The 16,038-nt window shown below is 33.8% G+C and overlaps 1 protein-coding gene across 3 annotated transcripts in view; it reads right to left on the reverse strand.

The window, feature by feature from the left end:
* The window catches only part of NKTR (natural killer cell triggering receptor), a 46,412-nt gene that overhangs the window by 19,899 nt on the left and 10,475 nt on the right, over positions 1 to 16,038 (reverse strand). For 2 of the 3 annotated variants that reach the window (XM_079114113.1, XM_079114112.1), the window contains exons 3-6: positions 9,122 to 9,196; positions 7,910 to 8,017; positions 7,343 to 7,387; positions 5,544 to 5,631 (exon numbers count right to left, since the gene is read on the reverse strand). In XM_079114113.1, coding sequence (XP_078970239.1) covers positions 5,544 to 5,631; positions 7,343 to 7,387; positions 7,910 to 8,017; positions 9,122 to 9,196 — 316 coding nt within the window. Of the gene's footprint in view, positions 1 to 5,543; positions 5,632 to 7,010; positions 7,039 to 7,342; positions 7,388 to 7,909; positions 8,018 to 9,121; positions 9,197 to 16,038 lie in introns of those variants that run through there. The other variant, XM_079114114.1, reaches the window with a different exon arrangement.

Below are 16,038 nucleotides of genomic sequence, written 5' to 3' on the forward strand. Positions count from 1 at the left end.
ATAAGCATAAATGTAAAAATCTGAATGCCCAGGAGCAAATAACACTAGTTGAAGTTAAAAAAAAAAAAAAAAAAAAAAAAAAAATCACTAGAAAAAAACTGAGTTACAATAATTCAAAACAAAGTTTCAAGGAACTTTTTACCAATTCACTTCTAATAGTTAAAGAAACTTGTTTGTACATTTGAAACCTTTGTTTCCGTCAGACATCACAACAGACCCCTTTTGAGAGTTGTTGAGTAAATGTACCATAGTTACTGTTCACTCCTATTATATACACTTTCAAGTTAAGTCACTGAATATAATAAAAAATAATAAAGCAGCATAACTAGAATTTTAGGAATTTTTCTAGAGGATAAAAATGCAAGAAAGATGAACGTATAAGAGTATACTGTCAAATTCTGGCTATAGTAATTTACTTTCCAATCTAATCTCTGATTTTCTGCATTATAGAGATTCTGTTTTTCAAAGAATACACACTGATCAATTTTAACTGTAAATGTATCTACTACTACTACTCAGATCAAAAACCCTATTATACCATGGACAAAAAGTTTGATGGGGGCTCTAGACGTATTAACTCCTAAAATATTTAAAAACAAGTTTTAATTTCTTGTAAATGATACATGGATTAGTGGCAAAAAGAATATGTTTGAAACAATGTGGGGTTTTCATGAATGTTGTAAAAAATTAGTATTCCAGGTACAAAATAGTACAAAAAAGGGAAATAAGGACAATCTACTTCTAATTTAGCCTTTGACATGCTTCAACTCCTGAAACTATGACACTGTCACAGAAGAGGCACCAATTGTATATAATGAGGAAGCTTGTGTTAGGGCAGTGGAAACTAACACAGCCGCCGCACAATGTTCTATCTATACATCCCAAAAGTCACCACAATACAAGAGCTTTCTAAAATTCAGTACTAATATTAAGGTAATCCAAACCACAAAATTTCTTCCATGTTGCTAATACATGTCACATAAGCCCTAAATAATATGAAGCCTGAATTTTAGGGATGACATTTGATAATCCAAGAAGCTGAATTACAGGTTAAGATTCATACACATCTAACAAATAAAAAAGAAAAGAAAAAAAGATTCATACACATCTTAGCTCATGAAAAATTTCACAATTAACATGCAAAGGTTTAATCCCCACCCACTCCAAAAGGAAGGTTTAAAAAGCTAGAATTTCTCACATTATTAACATTTACTAGCGTTTTTTCCTCACATAAATTAAGGAATATGTGAGTGGAATACCATTTCTATCCTTAATCTACCCCAAATGTTAACATAGCTTTAAAAACCCCTTAAAACCAACTGCCCTTTTCTCCCCACTTTCAGTATAGCTCTGCTATACTGAAATAAGGAGCACTTCTCTCTCATTCAGGTGAATAGCCTCTTGCAAGTCTGTTTTTTAAATGATGTAAAACAATTCTAGAGTGTCAAATCCCCCCCCCGCAACATACACACACACACACTCCCCCCCCCAACCCCCCACCCGTCTCTGTGACTGTTAAAATATAACAATCAGGGCAGGGGTGTAGCTTAGTAATAGAACACATGCCTAGCATGCACAAGGCCCTGGGTTCAATCCCCAATATCACCTGCCTCCCAGACTTTTTTATATTATCTTGTTTTCTTATATTTTTATAATTATCATGACTATTAACAGTGGCCAGCAACAGGGTCTGTTCTCTAAAGTTCTGCACGTCTCTCTACTCCAAACCTGTGACATAAGGCCTACACAGACTAATATTCTTAAAGTGACTCATGGACTGCTATTCCTAATTTAGATAAGATGAGCCTTAAGCTTCTTTGAGGCATCTTTCAGACTGATGAAACAAGCAAATACAAGCATTTCCTTCAGGCAAGACAGTGTCTGCATATAAACATTCCTCATATTCAGAGACTTGGGATCACATAACAAAGCATTTATTCCTTTTATGACAACTTCCACCCCAAAATGTTTCATTTTTAAAAGCAGGGACAGATACTTAACAAAAAAGGAAAGACAAAAAATGAACTCAAGGTACACAGGAAACAAAGCCATAACCAAGGTTTTTGACAGCTAGTTTAGTGTCCTATCCCAGAATGGTCATTTAATGACAAAATATTTACCTAACCTTAATCATTATCTTATGCCACATCTTTACATTTTCAAATAATGCATATAAAGAAAAATTAGATCCAGAATTAGATCCAGAAAATAAGTTTTCCCAAATGTCATTTTGTTTCTCAGCAAAATGCTTGCTGTCTCTAATACTTAACTAAATTCAAAGCAAAGAGGTTAATAAAATTATGTAGCTTATACTATGCAGCATTCTTTTCCTAACAATTTCTTTCATAATATGAATAAAGTTTCTATAACCGGGACTCTTTGTGGTTTTTCTTCCTTATTTAGCATTATCTATAGAATGAAAGGTTGTTCTAAATGATTTCTTTTATGGGCCACCATATCCATTATTTCTACTCTAAGAATATAATTCTATGGCTTTCATTTATTTATTTATATTTACAATGCTGAGGATTGAACCCAGGGCCCTACTCACGCTAGTTAAGCACTCTATCACTGAGCGATATCCCCAATCCTTTGTTTCATTTTGAGACAGGATTTCACTAAGTTGTCCACGCTGGCCTTTAACTCGAAATCCTCTTGCCTCAGCTCCCCAAACAGCTGGGATGATAGGCACGTGCCACCATACCTGGCTCCAAGTCTTTGAATTCCTTAAAAAATACTTCAAGTGAACAAATCATTGTTTCCTTCGTGATTTATGGGGATAGTGGTATATATCACTTATTTCATGTTTGAGTAGTATTATTCCAAAAAGAATCAATTTTCTTCTATGTAAGCCCCCAAAAGCAAAAATCATTAAGACTAACACAGCAGCAGATATAAGCAGTTATTATAAAACGTACAAATAGCTTTATAGAAGAAAATCTGACTTTTATCACATATACAGCTGTTCCAGCCAAAGGAAGCAACACATGCAAAATTATATTGAATAAAAATGATGTATGCCTTAGAAGAGGAGTTGTTAACTGTGTAAGACAACAGTTCACTCACAAAGCACAGGAATCCTTGAGCAATGTTTTGCCAAGAATCACCCTAAAAGCACTAAATTTAGTCCTTAGGAATTAAAGAATAACAGATTTACAACACAAACTACACTTAGCAGAAATATAGGAGAAGTCCTTATTAAGCCTATAAAACATGAACTACAAAACATCCTTTTAAACATCCCTTCTTAAGCTATCCTTTCTTTTTCAGATTTCAAAACTACTGCTAAATGTGCCACTAGGAGGGCAGAGCTATCCCTGGGAAGCCATCACTTAGCTTTATGACCATCACAGCTATCATCTGTGATAACATACATAATTTGAAGCCTGTACAATATACTTTTTTACTACTTCCAAATCAAAAAGGATTTGGGCTTGTAAACCATAAAGTTTCAAAGATTTGTCTTTTATGGACCACCATATCCATATTACCTATTCTTTCTACAAATGCAAAGATATGTTTTATTCAGAAATGTGAATGTTAGTTTGGTTTTGTCCTACAACTCATGATATTTGGTATTTTCAGCCACAGGCATAAATTTCTTTAAATAAAAAAAAAAAGAGAGAGAAAAGAAAAAAAAGGGAGATGAGGATTTTGTGTATATGTACAAAATTAAAACTGTAAACTTCTTTCCAGAAATAAACTTCAAACTAAATTTTCATGAGACAATAAGCAGGAAATTTTCTTTCTTCCTTTCTTCTTTTAATTTTTTTTTTAATTGTAGTGGGGGACACTCTACCACTGAGCTCCATCCCCAGCATTTTATTTATTTATTTATTTATTTATTTATTTATTTATTTATTTATTTATTTATTTATTTATTTATTTTAATTTTTAAGACAAGGCTAAGTTGCCTGGACTGGCATTTAACTTGAGATCCTCCTTCTTCAGCCTCCCAAGATGCTGGGATTACAGGCTTACACCACTGCACCAACAAAAATATTCTTTTGACCACAAGTTCATAGTGATCTCAGTGGCATCTATAGTTAATTATGAAAATGAGCTTAAAAATTTTAATCCTAATTTATTGATGTTAGAAATCTCACTTGACATTGCTCTTCAAAAAATAGCACTCTAATGTAAAAGCAGGTCATGTTGAAAATAGTAATGGCCTTTACTAAACATTCCTAGAAAAGACTTATGTACTAAATAACATAAAAACAGGATACTGTGTTTTTTGAAGAAAGAATCTCACAGATTACTTCTTAAGTATCATGTGAAGTACAGCAGCTTTAATTCACACTTTGTAGACAAAATGATCTATATGTGATAATGGCAAGAAGCTGCTGCTACCTGATAAATCAAATTCTAAATGTAAGGATATAAAAAAGGAAATCTAAAAGAAACTTTAGAGCCCTCAGATGGTAGTTTTTTGACCAATGAATAGTTTTTCATGTTCAGAGTTCAGATAAGCTTAAAAATGGAAATGGGAAACCTCAAAATAAACAAGTTTTTACATCAAATCACTACAAAAAGGTTTTAAAAATATTTCTACTTTTTATTGACCCTTAAGAAGGTTAAGAATAAAAAACTACTCTAATAAACACATAACTAATAAGCTATGGGACCAAAACAAGATACAGGAACAACTGTCCTAGGATTTTTTCCTGTACAACTCCAAGCATAACCATGTTTTATCAGCTTTCCATTTTTAGGACATTCTTAGAAATAGAATGCCCCTTATCTGAACATTATCAGATCATGTTGGAAATCTATTTTTCAGACAAATTTAAAATATGAGTTTTATGAATAATTTGCTCCTTTAAAGACAGGGAAGCGCCCTTCATACTCGTACATTCAGAAAGATGTCAAAGAAAACTTTTTGTGATAAACCATGAATAAAATATTTCTCCAACATATACAGGATAAGTGAGATTTACTTTTAATCAAAAATATTAAACCTTGTGCTGCACACAACTATCTTTATACTTTATATGATGGGATTATAATAAAACTAGGTTGTAGAGATTTAGACAAAAATTTAAATTTTTAAAAATGCTGGCTCAACAGCAAATCACCTATTTCCATATGACATCAGAAAATAATGGTACCTTTCTGAAAATTAGCTCAAAGAGCAATAGTAGAGACAAAAACAACCATACAATGCTGAGGGTACATCTATCTGGTCCTATACTATGAAGAATTTTTAAATGTGCACCAATAGTTTATATTCCAATCCAGTTTTCATAAACCAAGTCCTCAAATTTGGTAAGGGCCAAACCAAATTATTTTCTCACGACGACAGCATAAATAATATATATCTTCAAGTTACATTTTTTAAGTCCCATTCTTCAAATCCAGGATATATGCTGAATACTGAGGTGGTTGTTAGAGATTATCAGTTACTACATAACATTAGAAGTTAATAATAAAACCCAAGTTGACAGAACTTTAGCATTAAAGTTGTTTTAACTATACCATCTTTCTCATGAACAGCGCTTCTCTGTTTAGGAAAAGCTCATCTCTAAATTATGCCTACTCACATGAAAAACTGGGAACCATTGGTATGTTTCCCTCGATTTGCCATTGACAAAAGGAACGCTCTGTCATGTTTGAGAATAAAGTTTTCATCTGTTTGAAGAAAACACAAATACGTCAGTCTCCAATTATAAGCCACTTTTAAAGTCATGTTCAAGTAATAAATAGAAAGCAAAGGATGAAATTCCTCTTCTGGTCAGTACAGATACTTGACAATATTTAGGAAAAAAAATTTTAACTAATCAAAAAAGAGCATAAAAAGGCCAAAAGATACTAATGAAAGCCTTAAAGAAAAGAGCATATATTTAATATTTTATACAAACAGCCTTAGAATAGTCACTTTTTGTAGTAACATACTTGGCTAAGCAGTACATAAGCTATTAACTTGCAGGGAAAACTAACAAGGAAACTTTTAGAAAAATCTTTGTAGTAAAACTCATTAAAACTCATTTCTTCCAAATTTTCAATTAGCCTGCCAAACATACTATACATGGATGTTTAATAAAACTTTTTACTTGCTTAATTTTCATATGGTAAATTTATTATTCAACTGAATTGAAGCTACATTATAAGAGCAAAACAAATTAGATATTTTGAGTTTTAAGGACATGTCTGAAGTAAGTATGTGGATAATCACTCAGATCACAAAATTATCTATGGAAGCAAGTTTTGTAAAAATAAAGGTTGAAATGGCAAAATACAATTTAACATACAAAAGTATCTGCCACAGGAGACAACCTTAAGTTGTTATATGCTGATAGAACCAGCTTAAGAGCTGTTTCCTACCAGTTCAAAAGGAAAAAAATCCATCTTAAAGATCAGAGGTTATATTAATTCCAGCAGAAACATCCTTAAAATTAACTTTAAAAGTTTCTTTTAACATTCATACAAACAAATCTTTCTTTAGAACAAACAAAAACATAGAAAACTTTAAAACATGATTACCTTGGGAACAGGCTTCTGAAAAAGAGTAGTAATCCATTTTCTCCCAAAGGAAATATAAAAGACTATTATAACACTGAAGCTTTTATAGCATTAAAATCTAGTAAGATTGGATCCCATTATAAATCTCTGCAACTGACTTTTCTAAGGCTTTTTGGGGCAAGTGCAATAGTTAGATTTATGCAAATGCTACTACTGTAGGAATAAAACATCATCATATATTTCTAGTGTACAAAAGAAAACATACAAACCTTTGAGAAAGAAGAAAACACCAACTTTTATTCAAAGAAATTGCTTGGTTTAGGAGGAAAAAAAACCACAGCTAGATTCTTTTCCCTGATATAGAACTAATAATTCATTGGGAAAGGAAAAAAAGATACAGATGCACTTATGAAATAACAAATTATTTTCCAAGTCTTCAAGCAATACAGAAATCCAGCCACAACCTGACCCAGACTGTCCATAAATTTATTAGGAAGGGTGCAAGGGAACAGAATTGGAGTTTGTGTTACTGAGCTTTGTTCTCTTACCTTTTCATTTTGCAAAAGACCACATTCTCTATAAACAAAAGAATATGTTGACAGTTTTAGGCAGGAAGATAGGAGTTTTCATGAATATAGTTGCCTAACCTCCATGCTGAAAGTCATGTTTAACCATAAGTTAGCCTTAATTAATCTTGTCAATTAAAAGTTATATTACAATATAATTTATCCCCAAATTCATGCAAATAAAGTATTTTCATGCAGCATTAGTTTCATGCAAAAAGTGAACTATAAGTAAACCTCTTCTCATTAAAAGTATATGACCAAACTTGCTTTAATATCAGAACTGAAACAAAAGACCATAAAATATTAGGCCTTACCTTTAAAATATCCACCATAAATTGATTCTCCACCTTTTCCATTACCTGTAAATAAAAGGTACATTAAGACATAAGGAAAATTAAAAATATACTAATACATATAGTTATTTTGGATGGTTTTAATTTGCTGAAGGAAACCTTGAACCTTATAACTGCTGCAAATAACCATAACTTAAGAGTCCTCAATTAACTTCATCTTTAAAATATTACAATAATGTTTAAAAAAAAAAAAAAAAAAAGACTTCTAGGTCCCGCTTATTTCAAGCATTAATCACATCAACAAAATTCTAGAATAAATTCAGCTGGATAGTACTCTGGCATTCATTTTAAGGGAATTCATCATGTAATTGTAATATTACTAAAATACATACTACATGAAAGCAAAATAAAATGTCGTAGTATCTTACGTTTTCATACATTTTGGATCCACAACATGTGTCCATCCCACAACTATCCACTGACCACATAACATTTCAATTATTCTGTGACATGATATTTGCAATTAAAAAGAAATGAGAGACTTTAAAAACTGACAGATGGAGTTAAGAACATAACTTTTAGCTCTACCTTCACTGAAATCCCCACCCTGAATCATGAAGTTTTTAACCACACGGTGGAATGTAGAACCTTTATAACATAACTTCTTCCCAGTTGTTTTCCCAAGGCCTTTCTCCCCTGGGGAGAAAACAGAAAGAAATGGAAGTTTAGCTACAAACCCATCCTTCCATGGAAAGAACCAACCAATTATTCTGTTGCCAAATCCCTTCTGTGTGGTTGATATTTTAAGAGATAAAAGAAATAGATGATATGACAATTTAAAAACATGCATACACACAAACCAAAGTAAATAATACAAAGCAGTACATAAGTGTTAAATTGGTTCACATTCTACATGCTATAAGAAAGAAAACTGGAGATGTTTATTTCTCTAAAGAATGGGATCAAGGAAGTTGGTGCAAAGATTTGTGTGTGTGTGTGTGTGTGTGTGTGTGTGTGTGTGTGTGTGTGTGTGCGTGTGTGTTTTCCAGGGATTGAATTCAGAGCACGCTACCACTAAGCTATATCCCCAGTCCTTTTTACTTTTTTTTTTTTTTTTGTGGGGGGGACAGGAGCGTTAACCAGGGATTGAACTCAGGGGCACTCAACCACTGAGTCACATCCCCAGCCCTATTTTTTTCTATTTTATTTAGAAACAGGATCTCACAGAGAAGCTTAGCACCTCACCATTGCTGAGGCTGGTTTTGAACTCAAGATCCTCCTGCTTCAGTCTCCTGAGCCACTGGGATTACAGGCGTGCACCACTGCACCCAGTCTTTTTACTTTTTATTTAAAACAGGATTTTACTAAGTTGCAAGGCTGGTCTCAAACTTGCTTTACTCCTGCCTCAGTCTCCCAAGTAGTCAGAATTACAGGTGTGTGCCACTGTGTCTGGCTAGCCCTAAATTGCTTCTGAAATCTGAGATGCTAAATTTATTCAAAGTACTAAAATTTGTTATGTTCTACCAAAACAAATCAATTTTGAATGTTTATTATTTCATAAACTATAATATATAGATGATTCTATCACATGAAGTAGATTCTTATCATTTTTAAGACCATTTCTTTCTTTTCCTCTTAATGCTTCCTTAATTTCACACAGGTTAGTATAAGTAATATTTTTTAGTTGTAAAACCCATTTCCACAGATCTTTATTTTTTCAGGAAAATATCTATTCCATTAAAGCAAGATAAAACTACATGCCATGACTTTTCATTAGCACTAATTTAAAAATTCACTTACCTGAGCATAGGCAAAGGAAGTTTTTGCATGTTTTTGGACATATGTCTGAGAAGAGCTGAAACATAATTCGACCAACTGAAATAAAATACATGGGGAAGAAAAACCAATAAGCAAATTGATTAGTTATACCACACTGCATTGAAGACCCATTTTTATAAATCTTTTTACTTTTAAAGATTTAATGGGGAAGAATTCAACTGGGAAATACCAAGTAACAAGAGTTTCATTCTGTTTTTGTTTGTGGTGCTAGAGATCAAATCTATTCACTCTTTTTGTTAGTATGAAGCCAAAATGGTTCCAGCCCTAATATTATAGGATTTTTCTTTTATAGGGGCCTTGAATATCATATCCCTTTTAGTACACAGTCCCTTACCTGAACTATTAACCATCTTTTAAGATTTGTTTTGTTTTGTTTTTGGTGGTAGTGCCAGGGACTGAACCTAGGGCAACATGCATGCTGCGCAAGCATTCTATCTACAGACTTACTGCCCCTATCCTGAGAATATTCTTTCTCCCTCTCTCTCTCTCTCTTTTTTTTTTTTTTTTTTTTTTTTTTTTTTTTGTACTAGGAATTGAACCCAGGGGAGCTTAACCACTGAGCCAAAACCTCAGTCCTTCTTTTATTTTGAGACAGGGTCTCACTAGTTGCTGAGGCTGGTCTCAAACAGGTGATCCTCCTGCTTCAGTCTCCCCAGTTGCTGGGATTACAGGCATGTGCCACTGCAACCAGAAGAATATTCTTAATTAACAGTTGCATAGTCTGTAATTCTAGTGGTTCAGGAGAACTTCAAGTTCAAAGCCAGCCTTACCAACGTGGCAAGGTCCTGTCTCAAAAATAAAAAATAAAAAAAGGGCTAGGGATGTGGCTCAATGGTGCCCCTGGATTCAATCCCCCATACCACAAAGAAACAAGAAAACAGTTGTGTGATCTATGTTGGACACCTCCGAGCCCCCAGTTGACAAGAGCACCTCACAGCATACAACAGTCTGTTCTGGTCAGCACTGTTAAAAAGTGCAAGCAAGTACTGTCCTTTAAGCAAGAACTGTTTGGAACCAACTTCCTGAACTGCGCCACTCACATTTAATATTCTATTCCCCAAGAGAGCAGGAAAAAAACAAGATTATGGTTCCCCAAAAGAACCAATACTTCCTACAATAGCCAGGAAATGAGAAGTCTGCAACTTTGATTTAACTGTCTCACAGAGAAATAGGTCACAAATTTGATCTCAGAACTCCCTTATACTTGATCTTAGCCTAAAGGCTGAGAAGTAATAATGACTCCTTTAAACTCTTCAAAGCTGTTGAGATTTTGAGTATACAGACTATGTCCATCACTATTTATCATATTATAAATCAAAACTCAATTATAAAACATAGTATATAAGCATACATTCCATTCACTGTAAGAGCAGGGATGTCACAAGTTATGTGATCACTGGAAAACGGAAGACAATGAGAACTAATTCTATCTTAATACTATGTAAAGTTTTACTTTAAAAACTTACTTGAAAGGGTCTTAATAAAATAAGGAGTTTTAATTTATAATTACTCTTCAGAGTCCCTTTCCCCCTTATTTAACAAAACCTTTTTCATTATGAATAGTTAAGAGAGTAAGTCAGAATGAACTGTGGGTCAAATATAAGTCATATTTGGCACAGACACGAAATCACTTGATTTTTCTCTATGCATCATTACAGTTTTAATTCTCTTGACCATCTCAGTTACTTTAAGGCCAAAACAAAAATACTGCATTACAGATATCTCTAATGGACATCATATGACAAATTTTCCTCTGTCAACATGCTGAGCCTATAGTTTTAATAAAACCAAATTTTGAAGCAATTTTAAAAATTTGAATCTAATCTTGAAGAAAAAGGGGGGGAAGGGAAGACTGTTAAGAAAATGTATGTAGTCATGTCAGAATCTTGAAAAATCTACATACTGATAATATTAAATATCACTTTTATGTATAGTTTATATCAATATAATGAAAGTATTTTCATCAATCCTCATAATCTCTGGGAAATGGCTTAGGTGGGTGTCAAGTTCACAATTACCTAGTTTCACACACCAGAACATACTTAGATCACTGGAATCCCTAGAAGATGGTCATTTTTCAGAATTAAAAGATATAATCAAAACAATAAAAATTTAGGGCTTTTCTTGAGACCACAGTAACTTAAACATCTAGTGTTTCTTTTCAAACCCACAATATCTTAAAAAGAATGCTGATGAAAAGTTTCTAACGTTTTTAGTTTCTCCCTAATGATTGCAAGTTATGTACCATCTAGTGTACAATACATTTGAATGTGATTACATTCCAGGTCTGACATTCAGAGAGGGATACCTAATTATAGTGGTTAAAATTTTTTAAATTTAATTTTAATTATCACCCCCTACTGTTTCACCCTTAACTTTGGGCCAAGAAACTTCCAATGGACTCAATTTCATGGGGCAAGGCTTAGAGGCTTTGTCTCCTCTATGGCATTTTAAGACAACAAAAAGGGGAGGGGAGTATGAACAAAACTAAACTGGTTTTGTCTCAATTTCATGATGCAAGGTTAAAAACACTGCCACATTCAGAAAAATAATTTTTAACAATCCTGTAAAGAAAAACTTAGCTCATTTAGGCTTAGAAAGTGTGACAAGTGCTAAACTATGGATATTCAGACACAGACTGAGACTGCTTCCTTAATCTTTCTTTTTCTGGGGGGAAAGGATTGGTACTGAGATTTGAACGTGGGTCTCATGTGAAGCACCCTTTTCCAATCAAAGACATATTCAGCCCTGCTTTCTAATATGTGTATGTGTGCAATGTGAAGGGCTTTAAACGAAATGCAAGGCCAAAAGTCACAGAAAAGGAGAGAGAGAGAAACATGATTTCTACCTATAGATGGGAAACCTAGCACTAATTTCCCCTAAAGTAAATCAAACACCAAGACACTATAGGATACAGACTCGCAAATATTAACTTGAACTAAGCTCATTAGAAAAAAAAAAAAAGCTGGTTTTCAACAAATGTTTTAAATTGCATTACATTACAGAAAATACACAAATATTTAATGATATCTTTTTCTTTGAATTCCAAATAGGAGATATTCTGAAAGTATAGTCTTTAGAAGAAACAACTCAGTGTGGTTCAGTAGTCTGGTTATTTTTAATGATGGAAGCATACACTCTGATTATGAAAATATTGAAAAGAAAAACATTAAGCTGTAGTTACAGTAAGGAGAAGACTGGGAGTAAATCTGAAGATAAGATTACCTGGCTGCTAAACTGATGAGAAAATTGACTGCAATGACAGTGACCCCACTGTCCAACAATAAATGTTAGCAATTTACTGTCTTCTATACTGAGGTAAGTAGTCCTGCTGATATCTCTTTGGAAACTAATAGCTGCTTTTGAATGAATAAGATCTAAGGAAAATTTGTTACTCGGTAAATATTACTTATAACAGTTGAATTTAGTAATCTTTTATAATCAGTCAACATTATTAATAATATTTTTATATATAATCATTTCTTCCACAGAATTATTGCTAACCTAAAACATGTACAGCTCTACATGGTAAAACTAAAACCTAAACCAGCTAGTGTAAGTATTAATATGATGTTTGCAGGGAAAGAATATCGAAGAACAAAAATGACACAAAGCACACTGGTTTCGAACCCTTGCCCCAAAATATCAACATGCAAGCAGTACATGGGGCTCCACAGAGACAGTGCCAGGGCAAGTGAGAACTGGACAGGCACAAGATGACTCTATGCATCACTGAGAAAAAACAATTAATGGGCAAAGGAGATTCTAAGAAAGTTGAGAGGCAAAATGTCATCAAGTGTTCTTTGCGCAAACTTGTCAGGAGGAGCACAAGAAGCAGCACCCAGATGCTCCAGTCAACTTTTCAGAGATTTCTAAGTGCTCAGAGAGGTGGAAGACCACATCTGCTAAGGAGAAATAAAAATCTGAAGACATGGTAAAGGTCCCTTCATAATGGGAGAAATGAAAACCTATCTCCCTGCTTTAGGGGAAATAAAAAAGTTCAAGGATGCCAATACACTCAAGAAGCCTCTATCAGTGTTCTTGTTCTAAGTATCACCTAAAAATCAAAGGAGAACATCCAGGCCTATCTGTTGATGTCGCATGGCAACTAGGAAAGGTGTGGTATAAGACCACTGCAAATGACAAGCAGCCCTATGAAAAGAAGGCTGCTAAACTGAGGGGTAAATATGAAAAGGCTATTTTTGCCTACCAAGTTAAAGGAGAACCTGATAGGGCAAAAGGAGTGTTCCAGGCTGAAAAAGCAAGAAAAGAAGGAAGAGAAATAAGACAAGGAAGATGAAGAGCATGGGGAGGAAGATGAGTAAGTTGGTTCTAGTGCAGTTTTTTCCTTGTCTATAAAGCATTTAACCCCTATATACAACTCACTGGTTTTAAAGAAAAAAATTAAAATGGAGGGCTATGTAAGATTTGTTTTAAAACTGTATAGTGTCCTTTTATATATACACACTGCAGAGCATGTCTTTAAACAGTCCTGTCCTGGTGGTATTTTTTCTTTTGTTTCTGGGGATTGAACCCGGGGATGTTCTACCACTGAGGTACATCCCCGGCCCTTTTTATTTTTCATTTTGAAACAGGGTCATGCTAAGTTGCTGAGGCTGGTCTTGAATTTGTAATCCTCCTGCATTAGACTCCCTGGTCACTAGGATTATAGGCGTGCGCCACCATACCCAGCTTCCCAGTAGTATTTTCAGTAGGCACTAACCTTATCTGACACAATATGGGGGTTAAGAATTGGCATGGAAATTTAAAGCAGGTTGTTGTTGGTGCTTAGAACAAATTGTATATGGGAAGCTTTTTGCTTTTTTTCTTTTTAATTTTTTGTTTTAATTAGTTATAGATGACAGTAGAATGCACTTTGATACATCATACATAATGGAGTGTAATTTCTCATTCTTACAGTTATACATGATGTAGAATCCCACAGGTCATATAGTTATATATGTACAGGGGTAATAATGTCTGATTCACTCTACTATCCTTCCTACCCCCAAGCCCCCTCCCCTCCCTTCATTCCCCTCTACCTAAAGTAACTCTATTCTTCTCCAGTACCCCCCACCGCATTGTGAATTAGCACCCACATATCAGAGAAAACATTTGGCTTTTGGTTTTTAGGGATTGGCTTATTTTGCTTAGCATGATATTCTCCAGTTTCATTCAAAGGGAAGCCTTTTCATCTTCAGGGGTCTTTGATACAGCTTATAGTGTTGTTTTGTTAAATGAATACCATTCTATAATTGAAAAAAAAAGTTTTCACTGTTTTGTTGACATTCTGAATGCTTTGAACACAATTTTTAAATTTAAAAACAAACAAACAACAACAACAATACACTGCCAAAATGCAGATCCTTAAAGCAACACAGGAAAAACCAAGATCTATGTCAGGTTGTAAATCCTGATTCAGCCACTAGGTGTCAGGAATAAAATCAGCAAGTACACAGACCAAGTAAAACCAAACATCACCTTTCATTATTCTTTTCTAGTCAATCAACACTAGAAAAGCAAGCATTGTTTAGAAAACATATTGTAGTAGTTACATCATTTGGCTTAGTGATAAAGCCAAGGCTCATATGCAGCTTTACAAACTGAGCCTATACTGCTCTTACTCTATGTTAACAGATGTTGCTCGCTTTTCTACAATCTGAGGTACATCTCTCATATTTTTATCAGAGAATTATGTAATAAATATTTTGATGGGCTGAAGATATGCAAGACTATTTCAAATTATTAAATAAATTGATATCCCCCCCCCCAAAAAAAAGAAAACATATTGTAGGACATTACACACTATATAAGGCAAGAAAAGCACATTGACCAACTACAAACAAGGGATGATAAGAGCAAAAGTAGGAAAAGATCATACTGACTAGGCAAAGAGCAAAATACAGGAAGAATTTAAGAAACAGGAGCAGTATTTCAATAAAATCGAGTCAGTTAATCAAATAATTCTGCAAATCTCACGAAGTCCAGTTGCCAAATTCCAAGGAGCTCACATTTTAGCTAGGAATGACGAACAGAAATAGTTGCTACAAAACACGGCAAGCCATCAGTGGGATGAACAAAATTTCCTTACAGTAAGTCCTCCTTCTGCATCCACAGATTCAACCATGGATGGAAAATACATTTTTAAAAATGCATCTGGTACTGCACATGTATAGACTTTTTTCCCCTTATCATTAAGGGACTTGAGGGATTTTGTTATTTGGTGGGGGTCCTTGAACCAAGATAGCAAGAGACACCTGTATATATAACTTATGCCTGACTGATGTGTGTAATGATAAAACTATTTGTTTTACTCCCACTGAATCCCCAATGGTTTAAAGTGCCTAGTACAGAATTAGTGCCATTTGAAAAATAACACTTGAAACAGAATTATCCAAGGGCAGAGATTGATAAAATAAACTTTCACAAATGAAGGAATACTTAAATATACAGATCAAAAAGATTTGTATATTTCCTGTCTACCAGGAAAAAGTTATTACAAGTGGAGCAACAACAAGACAAAGCTTAATAAAGCTATTTATTTACAGAGATATAAAGGAAAGAATCCTAGCATCCAGACAGTAGAATCATGTTGTTTTGCAAAGAAAAAGATGTAAGGCCAGTTTCAGATGCTTCACATTAGAAGCTGGAGACAACAGAGCACTATTGGCCATCTTTGAAGGAATAATATGCTATGAACCAATAATTTAATACATAGGAAAGGAAATAAAATAATTAGATTTTATCTCTAAGAGTATATTTGAATATGTAACTTTGAGATGAGTCAAAGAATTAATGAATAAGAAAGAGTAGGACAAGTGTAGCACTGGGCACTCAATTTACTGTAATACCAAATTAAACCTAAATAACTGAAAATT

The sequence above is a fragment of the Sciurus vulgaris genome (genome assembly GCF_902686455.1).
Source record: "Sciurus vulgaris genome assembly, chromosome: 16".
In the NCBI taxonomy this organism is placed as follows: Eukaryota; Metazoa; Chordata; class Mammalia; order Rodentia; family Sciuridae; genus Sciurus; species Sciurus vulgaris.